General features: G+C 39.8%; 1 protein-coding gene across 1 annotated transcript; it reads left to right on the top strand.

Annotated features, from left to right (window-relative positions):
- Window positions 1-311: 311 nt before the first annotated feature.
- OPN3 (opsin 3) lies at window positions 312-17,999 on the top strand (the record flags this gene model as incomplete). Its single annotated transcript, XM_080342955.1, has 4 exons — window positions 312-663; window positions 11,997-12,316; window positions 13,396-13,647; window positions 17,736-17,999. 4 exons carry the CDS (start codon window positions 312-314, stop codon window positions 17,997-17,999), a joined length of 1,188 nt encoding a protein of 395 aa, XP_080199081.1.
- Between the last annotated feature and the right edge of the window lie 453 nt (window positions 18,000-18,452).

Raw genomic sequence — 18,452 nt, 5'->3', positions numbered from 1 at the left:
AGCGAGAGGGCGAGGTGAGGGATCGGTTGTGAAGGAGCCATACGGCACCAGCACAGGCAGCGTGGCTGTACGAGCGCGCCCGCAGGACTTACGTCGCCGGGAGCAACGCCCCGACCGCCCGACAGGGACCCCAGGGTAGTCAAGGGCGAAGCCACTTGAGGACGCGCCCTCCGTGGGCGGGAGAGCGGAGGGGGCTCCTCCTCCTGCCCTCAATAGCGGACCGCAATGGGGCTGCGAGCGGCTGGAGTGGTTTAGTCCCGCTCCGGCTGGGCCGCGGCGGGCTATGAGCGGCGAGCTGTGAGCCGTGAGCCATGCACTCGGGGAACAGCACGGGCACGACGAGCCGCCCGGAGCCCGCGGCGACAGAGCCGGAGGTGCCGGGCGAGCGGCCCCTCTTCAGCGCCGGCACCTATGAGCTGCTGGCGCTGCTCGTCGCCACCATCGGCATGCTGGGCTTGTGCAACAACTTGCTGGTGCTGGTGCTCTACTACAAGTTCAAGCGGCTCCGCACGCCCACCAACCTCTTCCTCGTCAACATCAGCCTCAGCGACCTGTTGGTGTCCGTCTTCGGCGTGAGCCTTACCTTCATGTCCTGCCTGAGGAGCCGCTGGGTGTGGGACGCCGCCGGCTGCGTCTGGGACGGCTTCAGCAACAGCCTCTTTGGTGAGTGAAGGGGTCACGGTCGCCTCACATCCCCTCCCTGTCCCACTGGCTCCTTCCTCTCGACTGCCCTCGCTCTCCTCGGCTACTGTCCCCGGGGTCCCGCGCCTTGTCCCCCCTCCCCACTGGCCTCCAACCGCCACTTACCCGCGCGCCAACAGTCGCCTCTTCCCTTAAACGGCCGCCGTGTCCCTCACAGCTTCGTCCTAGCAGTTTCTCCCCTTGATCAGCACTTCGTCCCACTTCAGTCAGCGTTCCCCTCCCTCTGTCCCGGCCGGGGCGGCTGTGGGGCGGTGCCGTGGGCCAGGAGCCGCCGCCGTGGCGGTGTGTGGGGCAGGGGCTGGGGGGCCACTCTGACGGCAGCGCCGTGTGGCAAAGGTGTTGGTGAAGAGGTCGACGGTGCTGAGTAAAATGAGTCGGAGCGAACAGTAAATTAATCGGGAATCCGTTTGGCGGCCTCTCGCCCTTACCCATGTGACGGGAGAGGTGAGGGACGGGGGGAAAGAAAGCAGCGACGTGAACAGGGGTTTCGGAGTTGCCCGAGTGTTGCGCAGACTTCATGAGCATGCATGATTGTATTTTATGGGAGGAAACGCTGCGATCTGTGCATAAGGGGCTGTAGGTCAGCAGTGTCCCGCTGCGGTGGAACGGGTGGAACCCCTGGGGCAGAGCGCCCCTGCCCGGGCCTGCAGCCTCCCCGCTGTCCGGGCCCGGCTGTCTGTACAGCTACTCAGCGTCTGGCAGTGCCGTGCATGTCTTTACCCATATCTGAAATTCTAGTACTATCTTTCAGTTACAAGTGTCAAGTTGGTATTTGGAAAACTACTGATTTCCGTGAAATTGAATTTTTAGCACTGCAGGAGTACCTCTGCTATTTCCACTTCTGATTACTGTTTTCCACTTACTCTTAACGTTTTCTTTCTTGAAATTCATGCTTTGCCTTAATGGCAGTCTGCAAAAGAACAGGATGCAGTCCAGCTATGTATGTGCAGTCTGTTAAAAAGAATATAGCTTTGCTTTTACTGACGGAGGATGCTGTAAAAGAACAGGATTGTGTTTCTAAGGGCTAATCAGTAACCAAATTTAAAGCTCATGTCAGATCCTCTTTTCTGGAAGCGGTATATGAATTAGAGGTGAATGGCTCACTATGCACACACACATAATGTCAAAAATTTGCTTTAAAAGCAAATTATTTTGTAAGCTTTGCAGCTTTCCTGCCTAAATCTTTGTTTCACGTGGTGCTACAGTATGCCTTTGGACTGCTGGAACAAAGGTGCTTGGTTCCTCATGATTGGTTTGAGTGCTGCTGTGTAGTGCAGCAAAAATCTTGTGTCTTGGAAGCTGTGGTGGATGCAGTATATAGTTCGACATTTGTGCAAGGTTTGGTATTGGATGACTTCTGGAATGCACAGCTCTTGGACATTTGTTTCCAAGTGTTACCAGGAAAAGCACTAAAGAACCCACCTAAAATAAGGCTATCTGTATCACTCAGCCAGTTTAAATACTTGAGCAACTTAAGTGTCTGTCAACCAGGTTCTGCTAGGCAGCTGAACATTAAGCTTACGCAGGAGAAGTGTAGTTCTGTTCCTATCTTTATCCCTTATATATTATACTTAGTATTTTTGAAGAAGGCCTATAGAGTCAAAAAATAAGATATATAGTAGGGGTAATACTAAAACAAGATTATTATAATCTCTGACCATCTTCCAAAGATGGACCAAATAGAAACAATAAGAGAGAAACTGGCAAGCAAAATGCTTGATCACACGTGATTTTTTTCCCCCTCTGCTTTTTGGGGTGTGCTACATAATTTGTCACTATAAATGTCATCAGTGTTGATGCTGTCCTGAATAATTTTATCTAATAAAGTTATTCTTAAGGAAATGCAGGCAAATTCACGGGCCTTATCTACAGAGTGGTTCAGCTAGCATCACTGGTTTGCAAAACTATGTCTTCTTGTGCTTGGTTATATTATTTTCCTCTTCCATAGTGTGTCTTAGTGGGAAGAATTTCTTTAAATGATGTATTAGAAAAGTGTGTGTGTGTAATCTGTCATACAGATTTGTTTGGGAATATCTGATGCCTGAATTTACTTAGTTCACCTGCCACATAAAGTAACAGAAAGTATTTAAGTTGGCTATTATAATTTGACACTAACCCAAAAAAGCTATGTCTGATCTTAAGCTTTCATTTTGTACATAATATTGTTTTATGTTCTCAGCTGGAAATGGAAAGATTGGTCTTTTCTGTTCGTGAAGATAAGTGGTTCTCCACCTGAGCCAGATAGCAGGGGCATGTTAATACTAAGGAAAAAGATGATGCCCTGCAGCTAGCATGGTGCTTTGTTTGCCATCCCGACAACTGCCACCACAGCTTCTAGTTTCATTTTGTAATGTGTCTATGAAGAGAGCAGTTATTTGGAGGTGTTTGTGGTTGGAGTTTTTTTGTTTGTTTTGTTTGTTCATTTGTGTTTTACTTTTCTGGTAGTTGTGGAGATACTCATGGAAGATTTCATTCAGAGTATCCAGCTATTATATTTATAAATACACTTCTCTTGTATATAAACCCCAAGTCAATTACTGTCTCGGGGTTTGGTGGTGGGGGAGGTAATGTAATGAAATCTTACATGTGCATTTTCTAGCAGTGATTCTTAAAGCTTAACACTTCCTTCCTCCCTTCTCAAACTTTTGGGAATGAAAAGTACATTCATTGGTCAGAAGGCTTACAAAATTGGAAGCTTTTAAAAGAGAGATTCTCATTAACTAAGCAGAGTAGTTACAGCTTTGCAGTTTTCAATTGCTCAGTAAACCAGAGTGACCTAATAAAGACATTTCTAGAATCAAGTGAGGGTAGTTACGATACCATGGGTATGGAGGCTATTAAATCATAATAGATAATGTGAGCTTATGTTATTACTGCGAGTATTTGCCGAGGTTGGACCCAGTCCAGCTCATTTTACATTAGATGACCAAATCATGTGTATTTACAGCTAAGCTGAGTATGAACTTGGACATTGCTATGTGAGCTTTGTATACCAGGCCTCCAGGTCCAAAGGCTGTTCAATTTTAAGTTCAAATAAGAGAATCCTTATGTAATGTTTTTCTTGGAAGAACAGCCTCTAGGTCCCAATACTCAGTGTAAGCTGTCTTTCACATTTGTTGACATAAACAAGAGGTTCCCCTGACAGTAAACAAGTCTGGGACACATGATTCTTTTTAATATGATATTAATATGATTTTAATATGATTTTCACTTTAAATTCAGAATTATTTCTTGACAAATTTTGAAAATCAGACTTTCAAATCACTGTAGTTAATAATCAAGAATCACTTTGAAAATTGCGATAATTTAAAATAAAGCTACATGATCACATGTTGTTATGAGGGTTTTGCTTATATTGTTCTGAAAGCCCAAGATCAAGGTATTTCTGTTTTCTTCTTAAGAATGTCAGTATGATTAAGTACATAGGTGGAATGTGTGCCTCAAACTGGTAGCATCTGCATTTCCAGAAATCTTTATGTAATGATAACTGCCCCTGCCAACAACAACATGAAGAGCCTTTGCTACATTTCTAAGAATTTCATTTGGAGAATCTGACAATTTCCAGTGTAAAAGTGCTTCTCATTTTGTCAGCCAGACTAGCGGTTTGGAGGCATGTGAGATCCAGAACTTAGACACCTTAAGCAGAGTTCCACATTCTGTAAGCTTTCAGTTGGCAAGAAGGCAACAGAACTACAGATTGTCTATCTAGGGATAAATGACTACTTTTTGTGTTCCTGGCAATAGTGTCTTTTTGCATTACCACAACTTTATAATGAGGCAAGCCCATCTAGTAATATCCACTTCTTGTGTTGTGTTGTACAGCTCAGGGCTTACTGTTTATGCTACTGCTGGCTGTTTTCTCTGGGACTTGAAAGCTTTTCATTGAGTGTTTGGAATGTGCAGAGATCTGCTTGCTAGAGTGCAAACCCAATCATTTTCACAGCTGAATATCTGTCCTTATTGCACAAGTAACAATCTCAGTTTTCTTCTGTTCATTAGATTCTGAAGCTGGGATACAGTTTAGGTACATATATATTCACAACAGAGGCCATGAAAAGAGCTGCTCTTTGCTATTGCAAAGCCGTTCTTAGCACCCCATATATTTGTGTGGAGAGAACAACATAGATCTGATGACTGACAAGTCTTCGTCTAAGCTCTGGCATGGTTGTCTGTTTTAGATGGTAATCCTCATTTTAATTTAGTTACACTGACTTCCAGTATTTATTTTTTAACAGGTAGTGTATCCTGATGGAATATTATAGCTGTTTCAATTAAGTAATGTATTTAAACCATGAGGGTCACTTTTCCATGGAGGTGAGCAGTCAACCTGGTTCCACTGAGTCTGCTACCCTCTCTCTACATAAAAGCTTGTAACTCGCCGTTGGTAGTCAACCAAGCTGCAAGTAGTAGAGATCTGTTTAATCCCTTTATCTGATTTAGTAATACAACTTATACCTGGGAGGGTTACTGTCTGTCACTGAGAGCATAGGTTTTTTTGCTATAGACAGCTAAACATGGCCAAATAACTTCATTAACAGACCTTCTTACATGAAGCAAGAATTTGTTTGATTGTGGGATATGGGATCATGGCATAATAATCTTCATATGAATCTGCTGGCTTTTCATAAGCAGACAAACTAGGTTTTTTAAAATGACAGTGATTGTTGCAAAACTTGATGTGCACAAGAGAACTTTGAATCCTGCCCATCCCCAGGCAGAGGGTGTCTGCTTTAATACCTTGTGTATGTGAGAATTAGGCCCTGAGGGTTGAGAAGCAAGCTCATCTGATCATGTGGAATGTACATACATACCTCTCAGGCGTAAATCACTTGAGCTGCAAGTAATGGCAACTAAACCATCTGCCAGTAGTCTTGTTCTAACGCTTTCTGATGGATTTAATTGAGCAAGGGAAGAAAGGAGTGGAAAAACTGACAACAGGAATGGCCTTGAGGAAACAGAACCAAAATTGTTTTTTTGAGACTCTCTCTTGATAGAAGATTGCGTAGTAAGAGTGTACTCTGGGGTAGGCTTTATATTATTAAATCTTTACTGTTTGTGATTGAAAGGCTAGCATTGCTAAAGTGCGATTGGAGACTTGTGTCTTTCCTAACTGTAAGCTGAAAGGGTAAAAAAACCACAAAACCAAAAACCAACAAAAACTACTGCTAGCTTTTAATGTTAGATTAATTGAAAGTATTATGACCCTTCTGGGCAAGTCACCATTGGTATTCATCAGCTAGGTTTTGGTGAGCTACCAAGTAAATGTTGAGGTCCAGCTGCATACTCCCCTCCTGTAATGTGAACTGGAGGATGGGAAAATTTGTAAGCCATTTTACAGACTGTACATTCCTGTGAAAAGCTGCAGAATGTAGAACTGAGGGAGAAACTCTTTGAGAAAGAAAGGGGTACAATTATGAAAGTGTTGTTTTTTTTTTTTTAATTGTTTCTAAGGCAGGACGATTTTTCCTCTTCCTCCAATACTGAAGGGTTAATTGCCAGAGACTGTCCTATGGACCTGGCTTAAGCTTCAGCCTGTTTCAAAACACAAACATTTATCTATATAGGTAATTGTTAACAACTTCATCTAAGGTTCTTCTCTGCCCACTGGAAGAACCATCCCCTGTGCTACCCTCTTGCATTACCAATATATCTTGTATGCACTGATTTAATCTCACTAAAAGCATTTTCTATGGTTACTTGGCAGACAGTTTTAGGATCATGTGTTACAGACAGCTGGAAACTCGTTCAGCATGCTTTCTGCTTTAATTTTTTTTTTTTTTTAAGTTAATGAATTGCTTGCAGGATTGAACATGGAAAAGGTGATTAAATCCACTGCGGTTTTATAAGACAGGTGTATATAAAATACACTTGAAGCCTATTATGTCTTGGAGAAGTGATTTTCATCTACCTATATTTGAGTGCAGATGCTAAAATTTGTTGAAAAATTAGAAGTGATACATAGCTGTCACCTAAAACATAACAACTAATTGCTGAATTCAAATGGATTAGTCATACATTAACACTTGCAGTAGAACCTTGTCTTGCCATGGACAAGAAGTTGCTTATACTCAATTGCTGCTGTTTAGCTCTTCGAATGTGAAGGAGATGAGGAGGGATTGCAGAAGAGAGGCTTTCCACTATCATCAGATACGCAAAATAGTACTTTAGCACTTTGCTATAGGTCAAAGATTAATATGGAAAAGAATATGTCCTTTGACAGAAGTCTTGATCTGTCTCAGAGTTGAAGCTCATTTGCTACTCTATCCTGTAATTGTTCTGTAGAGATGCTCAGTCTTGAGGAATGTGTATCTGATATCCCCTCTGTCCAACATGGAGCAAGCTGAAGCAATTGTGGTTTTTAGAACTAGTTGGAACTAACACTTCTGAGGGGCACTGTTTTATTTTGTTTTAATCAGGGATTATAAAGTTAGAATACAAGAATCCAGCAGTATTCTCAGTATTCCATTCTATGTTGGATGTATGACAACTGCTGCTTGAAACCATCCCTTGACATCAGAGCTAATCTCCAACTCAATTTCACCTATCAAAAATGAATAATTTTTGCCTTCCCCACTTCTCATTTAATTATCATTCCCTCATTTGAGAAGAAGTTTTCCACCTTTGGAATCAGTACATTTGTTTTGTTATGTGTAGAAATTTGCTTGGAACTTTACAGTGCTATTAGCACATGGGGGAAAAAAACCCTGCAGACTGTCAAAATGCGTGTTGCACGCTGACTGTGGCACATTGAGTTTGAACAGACTTTTAAAAAATTTTTTTCTACCATGAGTGTTATTAGTTTGTGTCATTAAGTGTGAAGGTGGCAGGCATATTCCAGCTCTCACTACTCAGAGTTGTAAGAGACTCTTGGGCATTTTCTGCTTTTATGGCTTTGCAGCTTAATGATGGAATTTGTTGCCCCAAAGTGTGCGTGTGGAACAGCTGAAATTCCCAATAGTTGGGAAACTCAAGTAACATCTAAGGTTTCCAGTTGTTGCTGCAGATCACTCATGAAGTCCCTACTTTAATGGTCTATCCATGAGGCTGTTTTAGTTTTTTAATTACACAAGCTTCTCAAAGTTAAGTATCAAATGTGCTTTGGTTGAATATTGGTGCAGAATGGAAAAGATAGATAATAGGGGGAAGATTTTTTTTTTTTCTGTTCTAGTCTTGACCTTGTCTGTACTTGTACTGTACTGAAGTCATATTAAAAAATAAGGACCTCTCCCACCCCAAAACTGGAACTTACGATTCCCTGACTTTTACTGGAACATGAGCTCCTAAGTAATTTTGACAGTTTTGAAGATTCTACCTATTGAGAATTTATTTTTTTTTTATACTTTAGAGTTAGGAATAAAAGAAATAGTTGAAACTCTTACAAGCTGGAAAACTGTTGCCAAGAACCACAGTCATTATTTGTATCAAAAGCAAGAGCTCCCCAGTTTGTGCTATACCTGAGAGTTGTGCAGCTGCTTGTTTTTTGAGGATTTAAACTTGTGGTAGTAACATTTGAAACCTTGAAATCACAGGCTTAATCTTCAAATTCCATGGAGTTTACACAGAAAAATCAAAATTTTTATCTTGTACAGATTTTTACAAGCTTAATTTTTGAAAAAAGGCATTATATCATACAGTGCACTAATATAGATATTAATGTCAAGTATATGGAAACAATTCTAAAAATACCAACTACTGGATTTTTATGGAGTAATGGGTGCTTATCTGAAGTCATAAGAGTTACTCTATATCATTTCTATATTAAAAAGATGAACAGTAAAATTTACAACGCTAAAAGTTATTTGCATTCTATGGGAGTATAGTAGTATTTAATACTTTTTTTTTTCATACTTTTTTCAACATTAAAGGATGGGAGAACAAAAAAAAGCAGTGCAATGTTAGAGATTCTTGTGAGTTAAATTGCTTCTGAAATGCTGATGATACTACCCAGAAGCTGTTCCCCTGGCTATTTCTGTTCCACTTAGCAGTGTCTGAATGCTGAGAGATGCTGTCTGTAGTTCAGTTCAGCTTGTTCAGTAAAAGTGGTTTATTGGTAATCCTTCATCTGAGAGTTTAAAAGTGCTTATCTGCCTATTAAAACCATGTTTACTTAGATGTGATGCACACTCGCAAGGTAGCTTCTACCCATTGAACACACTGAAATCTTGTTTTCTTACAAATTCCTCTGTCACGTAGCCTGCTGTAGAATCACAAGAATCACAAAACTCAAATGACTCTTAAACAGCATTATCTACAGCACTCTTCACCAGAATTAATGTGGGTTTTTTTTTCCCTAGTTATGTGATTTGTTTCTGACAGACATTTTAAAACTCACATCTTTAGGGCAGATCTCAGTATTTCTGTTCTTACAGGTATTTCTGCATGTCATCTACCACAAATACACAGGCAGCCATGGCTCTACAGCACGAGGGGCTTCTTTGGACAAAATTCCTGACATTTTGTCTTATCTTGCAAGGACATTTTGTTTCAGATTTCTGTTTTTATGGTTAACTACTTCGACCTCTGCTCTTACAGCTATGACCTTGCTACAGTAGAGGTACTGCATCAGAGAGGAATTTACTGTGACTTGCTGTGACCTGCATTTCTTGCCTTATGCCTACATGCTACCAGACACTTCCCAAATACCAACAAAACAGTGATTTGCATTTCAGTGCATACTGTCCAATGGGCTAAGCAAGCTCTCTTTTATGGTTTGAGTAGAAAACTCCAGTATCCATTTAAAGAGCACTGGTTTCATACTGGAAGAGCTTTGAGCTAACACTGTGCAAAGATCTATGTGTAAGTACGAAGTTTTAGAGATATTGAGCTTCCAATGACTTCCTTGAAAATGTCAAGGACTCAGTAAATTGTTGCTTCTAAACACATATACTGTCAACCAAGCATGTGTGCTTTTGATTACTTTGTCATGACCAGAATTCAGTACTCGTGTTAAAAACTCATGGGAAATACTAAGAGTACACAGGGACACTTGTCACTGAATACCATTGCAGGTACCTTATTTGTCCACTTCGTTTCCCCGAGATTCTAGTGGGAGAGAGGTAAGGTGGCAAAGAGCAAGAGGTGAATTTAGGAATTTTTATTTATCTTGAGGAGCTGTTCTTTCTTGTCCACTGATCACAGACAAAGCCTCGGTGAACTATGTAAGCAAACTGAGCCTACAATTGAGTGATGTGAATTTCCTCCATAACGATGTCTGTGGATGATTTTAAAAACCATCAGGTAAAATTTTGTAATTCCTAGTCTTTGGGCATAGAGAAATGGAAGGTGAATTTCTTACCTTTACCTTGTGTTCAGGAAGTAGACTGCATTGATTATATAAAGCATTTACCTGAGTTTGTGTAAGTATAGAATAGTACCTGTATAATTCTGTAATTATTTTCTGATTCCTGTTAAGATCTTTACTTGATCCACAGTCTTCCATCTATTTTCAGCATATTAGGGCCTGAAAAAGGGCATTAAGGGCTTCCTGTCAACTTCATTTAAAAAGCACTGACCAACCAAACCTTAAGTGTTGTGGAAGCCCTCTGGCCCACATCTGCTAGTTCAATATCTCTTTTAAGCCATAGAAACAAAATTCCTACAGCAATTACTTATACAAGAAGAAAATCCACAAAATTGTACAGACCTTGATTGTGAAAATAGTCTGCCTTGTCTTCTGCATGTTCAGCAATAGCTGCTTCTTTGTGATGAAGGTTTAAAGATAACACTGGCAAAAAAATGTACATATTTTTTTTTTTAAAAAAAAAAGCAGCTCATTGTTTCTTTTCAAAGAGAGCCATGACAAGAATGTGACATGTTTTCCTTTAGAGTGGGAAGTCCTCCTTGTTAATCAGGAAAGCTTTCTAAACTCAACACCTGTAAAAATGAATCCTCCAGCACTTGCAGGATAAAGCAATTTTCTTACAGAGATCTTAAAGCATATCATTCTGTGAGATGCTCTGTTATTAATATGCTGGTTTTGCTGGTCAATGCCTTGACACAGAAGCTATGTATTTATTTAGATTTTGTTATTCTTAGTTGCTTTCCTAAAATCCATGTTGCTGATGATTGAAGATGCTATTGTGAAATCTGCATGTTAAACCTTCTCACAGCTGTATAAAAGCATGTTACTCCAAATATGAACGTATTTGAAGAAATTAAATTTATGTGTGTGCATGACAAAATAACCTGTGCTGCTTCTTGATAAAATGTTCACAAATTTAGTCACAGATATTTGTATAACCTTACCGAGTGCTGTGAAATACACACTTTTGTGTTTAAGAAGCTGTGTATATGAGCATGATAACTGAATCGTAACAGATTTCAGGTGACTGACACATGCATGATGAGCAGACTAGTTTTTGATTGCTAAATTTCACAGACCATTAAACATAAATCCTTATATTCTAATCAAGACAGAATTTCATTGACTTCATTAAATTATAAAAGTGTCCAGATGGGGTAAGGCTGAGAACTCAAAATAGACTGTGACTTCTATCATAACACATTAGTAAGTGTGTAGTGGGGTTGAAATGGACAGAAGGGGAAGAGAGTACACAAATAATCAAAATGAAGACTATATTTTTATGATAGCAGCAAGATAGGAAAGGTCACTTAATATAACCCAATGTCTTCTACATGGGACGTAGCACTTTGCTTTCCTGGTTGTTCTTTGGAATGCAAAAACTTGCAGGAAATCTTGAAAGAATTTGGAATTCTCCTAGTCAATTTGTTCACATTAAAGGTGCATTTCTATGCTTTCAGTTTTTGAAGGCTTTCTTTGACTTCAGTCTCAACTCTGAATTCCCTAGTTTTCTAACACATTTTGTTATTGCTGATTATATCACTTCTATGTAGCAACTTTTTATTTTAAAAAAGTCCTTAACCATCACCCCCTCACCCCGTGCCAAACTTCGAAACAACAAAAAAACCCACCTTGTAGCACAATCTCTCACTTAATGAAGTAATGTTTAGGAAAAGCTATAAGGTTTTTTTTTGTTTGTTTGTTTTGTTTTTATTATTTATTTTTCCTCTTGTCCTACTTTTTGGCCATTGTACATCATGGGTCAGATGCTAGCACCTTATTCTGAGTAGTCTGAAGTTAGTGATACTGTTTGAATTAGTAGTTAGTGAATAGTGGGGTGTCACCCAAAAAACGTAATGGTGTTTGCTTCATAACATGAGCTAATTAATTTTGAGTTAACCTGCTAGCAAAGGTAACATTTAATGAGAGGGCTTGAGTCCAATTTGCAGTGTCTGTGAGTGATTTAACTAACTTTCTTTTACTTTTCTTACAGGAATTGTTTCAATTATGACCCTCACTGTTCTTGCCTATGAACGCTACATTCGAGTAGTCCATGCAAAAGTGATCGACTTCTCTTGGTCTTGGCGGGCTATCACATACATCTGGCTCTATTCATTAGCCTGGACTGGAGCGCCTCTTTTGGGCTGGAACAGATACACCCTGGAAATTCATGGATTAGGTTGCTCAGTGGACTGGAAGTCAAAAGACCCCAATGATACCTCCTTTGTGCTCCTTTTTTTCCTTAGCTGTTTAGTAGCACCTGTTGGGATCATGGCCTATTGCTATGGCCATATTCTTTATGCAGTAAGAATGGTAAGTTGATTCAAATAAAAGGCTTCTGTTTATGTAATATTTTCAGTGAAAATTGCTGATGCTATATATCAAGCTTGGATCAGAGCCTAAATTTGCACTCTAACCATTCAAAATTTTTAATAGGAAATGTTCATCCATGTCAGGGACCACTAGAAAGGATGTAAGGTGGGAGGAGAACCAGCCTGGGGCTACCAAGATTTATTTGTTGTGCAGTTTTATGGGGAAGCAGGTTAGGGAACTTCTCATGCTCACTAACCTGCATCACATCCTGCCTTGAAACAGGGAAAAGAAGGCTCTGTTTGTGATTCTCTGGATTAAGGAATTCCCTCTCTCCGCTGCAACTCTTGAGAAGATAACTCTGTAAAACTCTTCCAAGTGGAGGTTAAGCCCTGTTAAACTAGTCTTCCATGTTAAGGCAACCCATTTTAATTCATATCTTTAGTATCAGAAAGTGTTGATGTTTCATATCCGGTGGGTAGTTAATCTGGGCCCATTCAAATTTGTGGCCAACAGTATGGACAAAATTAATAATAGTTATAGAGAACATTCATGTGTGTGTACCATCTTTTACTCATTTTGTGGCTGACTCAGGTTACACTGGGAAATTGCTGCCTAGTACTCTACTTTAAATGGAGATTTTATAATTTCAGGGTAACGAAGTAAGTGCCAGAGCAGTACAGGGAAGTCTGTGAATTTTTCATCTCTGAAGATTGACGAGATAAATCTAACTAGTCAGACGAAGGACCACTTAATGTGAACTGAACTTTCTTATGTCAGTGGATGAGGGCAAGCTGTTTTTAAAAAATACTTCTTTTAAATGCAGCATGGTTTGTTGCATTCCAGTAGATTTGCTATTCTGTTTCTCTTTGGTTCATATTTTTACATTTACTATAAGCAGTAAAGGTCTGGGAAGCATGATGTAAACTTCCAGAAGAATTATGGTACACAAGGTAAGGTGTACAGTGTCTGTGCCCAAAACTAAATTGGCATATTAATTATTTATAAATAAATTTAGAACTGTTCAGTTTCAAGTAAAATGTAGTTATTTTAGTTTACCATTTTATCTCTTTATTCTACAGCTTCGCTGTGTGGAAGATTTCCAGACTGTTCAAGTGATCAAACTTCTAAAATATGAAAAAAAGGTGGCTAAAATGTGTTTCTTAATGATCTCCATGTTCCTTATTTGTTGGATGCCCTATGCAGTGGTCTCCCTCCTGGTAACATATGGCTATAGCAACCTTGTAACTCCAACAGTAGCTATCATCCCATCTTTCTTTGCCAAGTCAAGTACTGCTTATAATCCAGTCATCTATATCTTCATGAGTAGAAAGGTAGGTACATAAAAGATTTTCTTATTTCAATAATTAATGACCAATGCCACAGTTGCAGAGGTTAGATCTGATTTATTTTAATCTGTAAAGTCTAGATTTTTCTTTTTAATTTGAACAGCTAGGATAAATGGTAAAGATCTAGTAAAATTAAAATCCCTGCTTCTGGTTAAAGTACTACACTATCAGAAATTGGATTTTAAATGTCTGAATTCACACACGAGCACTCACATTAAAGGGAGAGGAAGGAGTGACAAAGTTTAAGTGTCTAGTTTTGACAATTTACACATGAAATGAATTATAACTAGAAAACCTCATCTGAATCACTCCCTTACCAGAACAGAACTCCATCAGACACAATTCAGAATCTCTGGAGTCTGTTTTATAGGAAGAAAAAAACTTTCCTCTGACTTTACTATTACGGCAACACAGGGATTGAACACCTCAGTTTAGTACTTCAAATAAGTATGCTCACAAAAAAGAATGAGTGACTGCCTCTTTAGGATTTTTAGACTTGACTTTTCTAAGCAAGTATGTCAGTAAGATGTTTCAATAATGTTAAAATACAAGGCAGTAAAACAATTGTCCATACTCTGGTTCTGCTTAGGTCTAGAAAAGTTTTAGGAACTCGTGTTTCTGATAAATTACTTCTGAGAAGCTCAACCATGAAAAACAAAGAACATTGCAAGCAAAAGGAGATATCTCGTGAGTTGTCACCTGGAAGAAAAATTTAAAAAAACTCCACATCTTGAAATTTTGTTTAATCTCAAGTGGCAACAAAAAGTTGTAATTTGTTGTGAATTTAAAAATTTCTAAAAGTACAATAACTAAAAAATATTTTAAATGTAGGAAAATGAAACACTGTATTCTTAACATGTTTCCATTAAGTTTTTTAAATGAACATTTTGCCAAATTTGGGACATTGTCTTGGATTATTTCAGTCTTCATAAATCGATGATTTTGCTGGAAAAATATTACACCAGTAACATTTCTCAGACCTTTGTTTTATTCAAAGCCAGAATCTCATATGGATGATAGCAAAATGATTTTTGGAGATAAGTATATCATCTTGACAGTATGTAAATTTATCTATGAGAGAAATAGGTTTTTATTTTTGTCTGCTTTTGTAGTCTTCTTTAGGAAAAGTAGATGCTGATTTAATGGTGGTAACTAGCTCATTTCAGTGGTTCACAGAGAGCAAAGAGAGAATGGAAATATTTGGAGTTCTCAATGACATGTCAAATATGTGGAAGCTAGAAAACTATACATCTTTCTGTAAATCATCAGTACGGTGGAGATAACCACTGAATGCAGTTAGGCCATGTTGGTGAATTTATTCAGACATTAAAATAGCTTCACTATAACTCTGAATGTTAACTGAAAATGAAACAAGCATGTTGTCAACTGGTAAAACCAAGATTGCATAAAGATACCTGTAGTTTAATAGCATCACTTGACAAAAGGTAAAGAAATATGAATGACTGCTGGAAGGATTTCCCTGGGTTTTAATTACCTCATTATAGAGATGGTGTTTTTTGTGACTTCCTATACTGGTTTGCAATTGCCAGGCAGCAGCTATGGCCAGAAAGCCATCTGGAGGGCAAGACAACTAAGTCAGTGGGTCCCATCAGCCAGATGGGTGGCCAGGCAAAGGCTGCAGTGCAGCTCAGGCCAGGGCCAAGGGAAAGGATGAGCTTAAATGCTGTTCCTCAGTGAAGGTGAGAGGCGCCCAATGTGGCATCTTGCAGCTCTTCCTCCACAGCTCAAGGTTACACAGCTGCATGATTATCAGAGCTGGTCTGGGTGTGTGGGGCTAATGACAATGATGTTCAGATTCTTTTTCAACAGTGATATATTTTTTTAAATTAATACATTGAGTGTATAAAGGCTTATGAACTGGGTGTTTTAACCTGGAAAAGATTTTATATGTTCTGATACCCAGAAGCAAATCAAACTGGTACACGACACAACAATACCAGTATAGTCAGCCAGGAGAAGAAGAAATCAGCTGAACATGCATATTGGAGATGCATTGTAAAGTGCTTCTTGCTCACCTCTAACTCCAGATTAATACCAAAATGATAACATTTTTACTCATCTTTTGGGTTATTTTGCCCTCAGAAGGAATCCTACAACAGTCTATCTTCTGTCTGATCTATTCCAGTATGCTTGTGCCTTCTTTCTTCCGTGCTACTCAGAGGTACCATGTGATCTTTGAAATCTTCAGGGCTCCAAATGACCATTATCTTGTGTTTTCATATAGCGCCAGATTACCTTTCCCTATTATCTTGTAAGTTCCTAGAATCATAGAATGTTCTGAGTTAGAAGGGACCTACAAGGATCATCGAATCCAACTCCTGTCTCTGCATATGACAATTCCACAGTTCATACCACGTGTCTGAGGGTGTTGTCCAGTCTCTTCTTTAACATTGTCAAGCTTGGAGCTGTGACACCTCCCTGGGGAGCCTGTTCCAGTGAAGAACCTTTTCCTAATGTCCAAACTAAACCTTCCCTGGCACATCTTCCTGTCATTCTCTCAGGTTCTGTTATTAGTCACTAAAGAGAAGAGATCAGCGCCTGCCCTCCTCCTCCCCTTGTGAGGAAGCTGTAGACCGTGATGAGGTCTCCTCTTAGTCTCCTCCAGGCTTAACAAAGCCAGTGACTTTAGCTGCTCCTCATATGGCTTCCCCTCCATACCCTTTACCAACTTCGTAACCCTCTTCTGGATACTCTCCAGTAGTTTCATATCCTTTTTATCCGGTGGCACCCAGCACTGCACACAGTGCTCCAGGTGATCCACACCAGTGCAGCAGATCGAGACAATTGCCTCTCTCGTCCAGCTGGCAATGCTGTGCTTGATGCACCCAGGACACCGTTGGCCCTTTTGGCTGCCAAGGCACTGCTAGGTCCCCTTCCACCAGGTCCTATTGCCTATCCTGCTTAAAAGCAAGATTAATTTCCTATAACAAAACCTTTTTCCAGACTGGCCTGTCAGAGAGCTTCTTGTGTAATAGCTAGACAAGCAGAGTCAGTGGCCATGCAGGGTAATACAGAATAATTCTGAATGCAGATAAATGAAAGGCTGTTGAGAAACATGTCCTACTCTCTTTTCACAGAAAAGGGGGATTGTTTTCCCCCCTTCCCTGTTTGTTATGTTGTGTGGTTTTTGTTTTTGTTTTTGTTTTTTTTTAAGTCCTCTTCATACATTCCAGGCATGTCTTGTTATGGGCTATTAAAGGAAGAGGAAGCTGCCCACTTCTTGTAAAACCAGAGGTTTTCCCCAAAGGATCATATCTGAGCTTTAGATGTGTGCAGACATGGAACTACTGAATGAGTTCATCCTTTAACCCCCATACCTGAATGCTTTGCTTTGTGAAGGCGAGACTGTAACTGGAGCATTTTAAACAGTGCTACTGCTGAAATTGTCATTTAGTATACTGATGTGAGTTTTCATTGAGTACCTTGCATTATTTAATCTCAAGGTAGAACAGACTTCTTCTATCACAAGTAGTTTTTAATTAGCTGCAGGACTTCTATTCCTTCTATATTCATTGAAAACACTTAAGTTCTGTGTTATCAACTATTGAAATTTTATATCTGTGACAGTCATTGTTTTTGTTGAAATTGCTGACCCTCAAGTGATTTAATAGGAAGAAAACATCACATTATATCCCCTTCCTTCCCTCTTCATACTCCCGTGAAGTGTTTCTGAGAAATTTTTCCCCTTCTAGAAGAAATGTGTGGGTTTTTTTGAATACTCAGAATGACTACAATACCTCTCTAGCATACTTTGTCCTCTTGTTCTTTGCAGATTGTCTATTGCAGATCTTGCTGCTGGTAAAATATTAAATTGTATTTTAGTGCCCTCTGCTGGTTAGATGATCCTAATCAGCTCTTTGGTGTAGGGAAAAAAAGTACCCACTGAAAAGACACCATGTTTGTTAAGGCACTGAAACTAGCTTGGAACAAAGTGGAGCCATGCAGAAATCTCTTATTTTGAGTCATTTACTATACCGCTCTCTTCACTGGATCATACATGATAATGAATGCTTAGGAAGTTGTAGCTTCATTCTATTTATTCTCTCTTGTAGTTTCGACGATGCCTTTTGCAACTCCTGTGCTTTCGCCTGTTGAGATTCCAGAGGACCATGAAAGAGACACCAGCAGCAGGGAATGACAAACCCATACGACCCATAGTTATGTCTCAAAAAACAGGGGACAGGCCAAAGAAGAAAGTGACTTTCAGCTCTTCCTCTATCATTTTTATTATCGCCAGTGATGACACTCAGCAAATAGATGACGACAGTAAACACAATGGGACAAAAGTAAATGTCATCCAAGTAAAGCCACTATAGGGATGAGCTAAAGAGATGGGAGAATGACATCAATTTCAGCCAGCAGACTGTTTAGGTTGGAGACTGGCTTCAGTGGTGGTATCTGTGGGCTGCCAAAGGAAACCACATTCTTAAGCTATGAAATACTGAAGGGATTCTGGATCTGAAGCACTGCAGGCAGTTCAGTTTTGGTCACAGTACTGAAATCTCTGCGCCAAAATTGCTGATGGATGTCCTTACTCTGAATTTTTCTTAAAGCATATGGTGGGATTACCATTCAGGAAAATATGGTCAGGCGGGAGGAGTGCACTGATGAAAATGTTACAAAGTTCAGCAAGGGCAAGCACAAAGTCCTGCACTTGGAAGGAGGAGTGATGCTGCAGCACAGCAGGCCTGGCCCTGTCTGCCTGGGACATGGCTCTGCAGAAAAGGAGTTGGATCCTGTTGCTCAGTGAAGCACAATGTTACCCTGGC

The sequence above is a fragment of the Nesoenas mayeri genome (assembly GCF_963082525.1).
Source record: "Nesoenas mayeri genome assembly, chromosome: 3".
NCBI classification, from domain to species: Eukaryota; Metazoa; Chordata; class Aves; order Columbiformes; family Columbidae; genus Nesoenas; species Nesoenas mayeri.
This window is presented reverse-complemented; position numbering and strand designations above follow the sequence as displayed.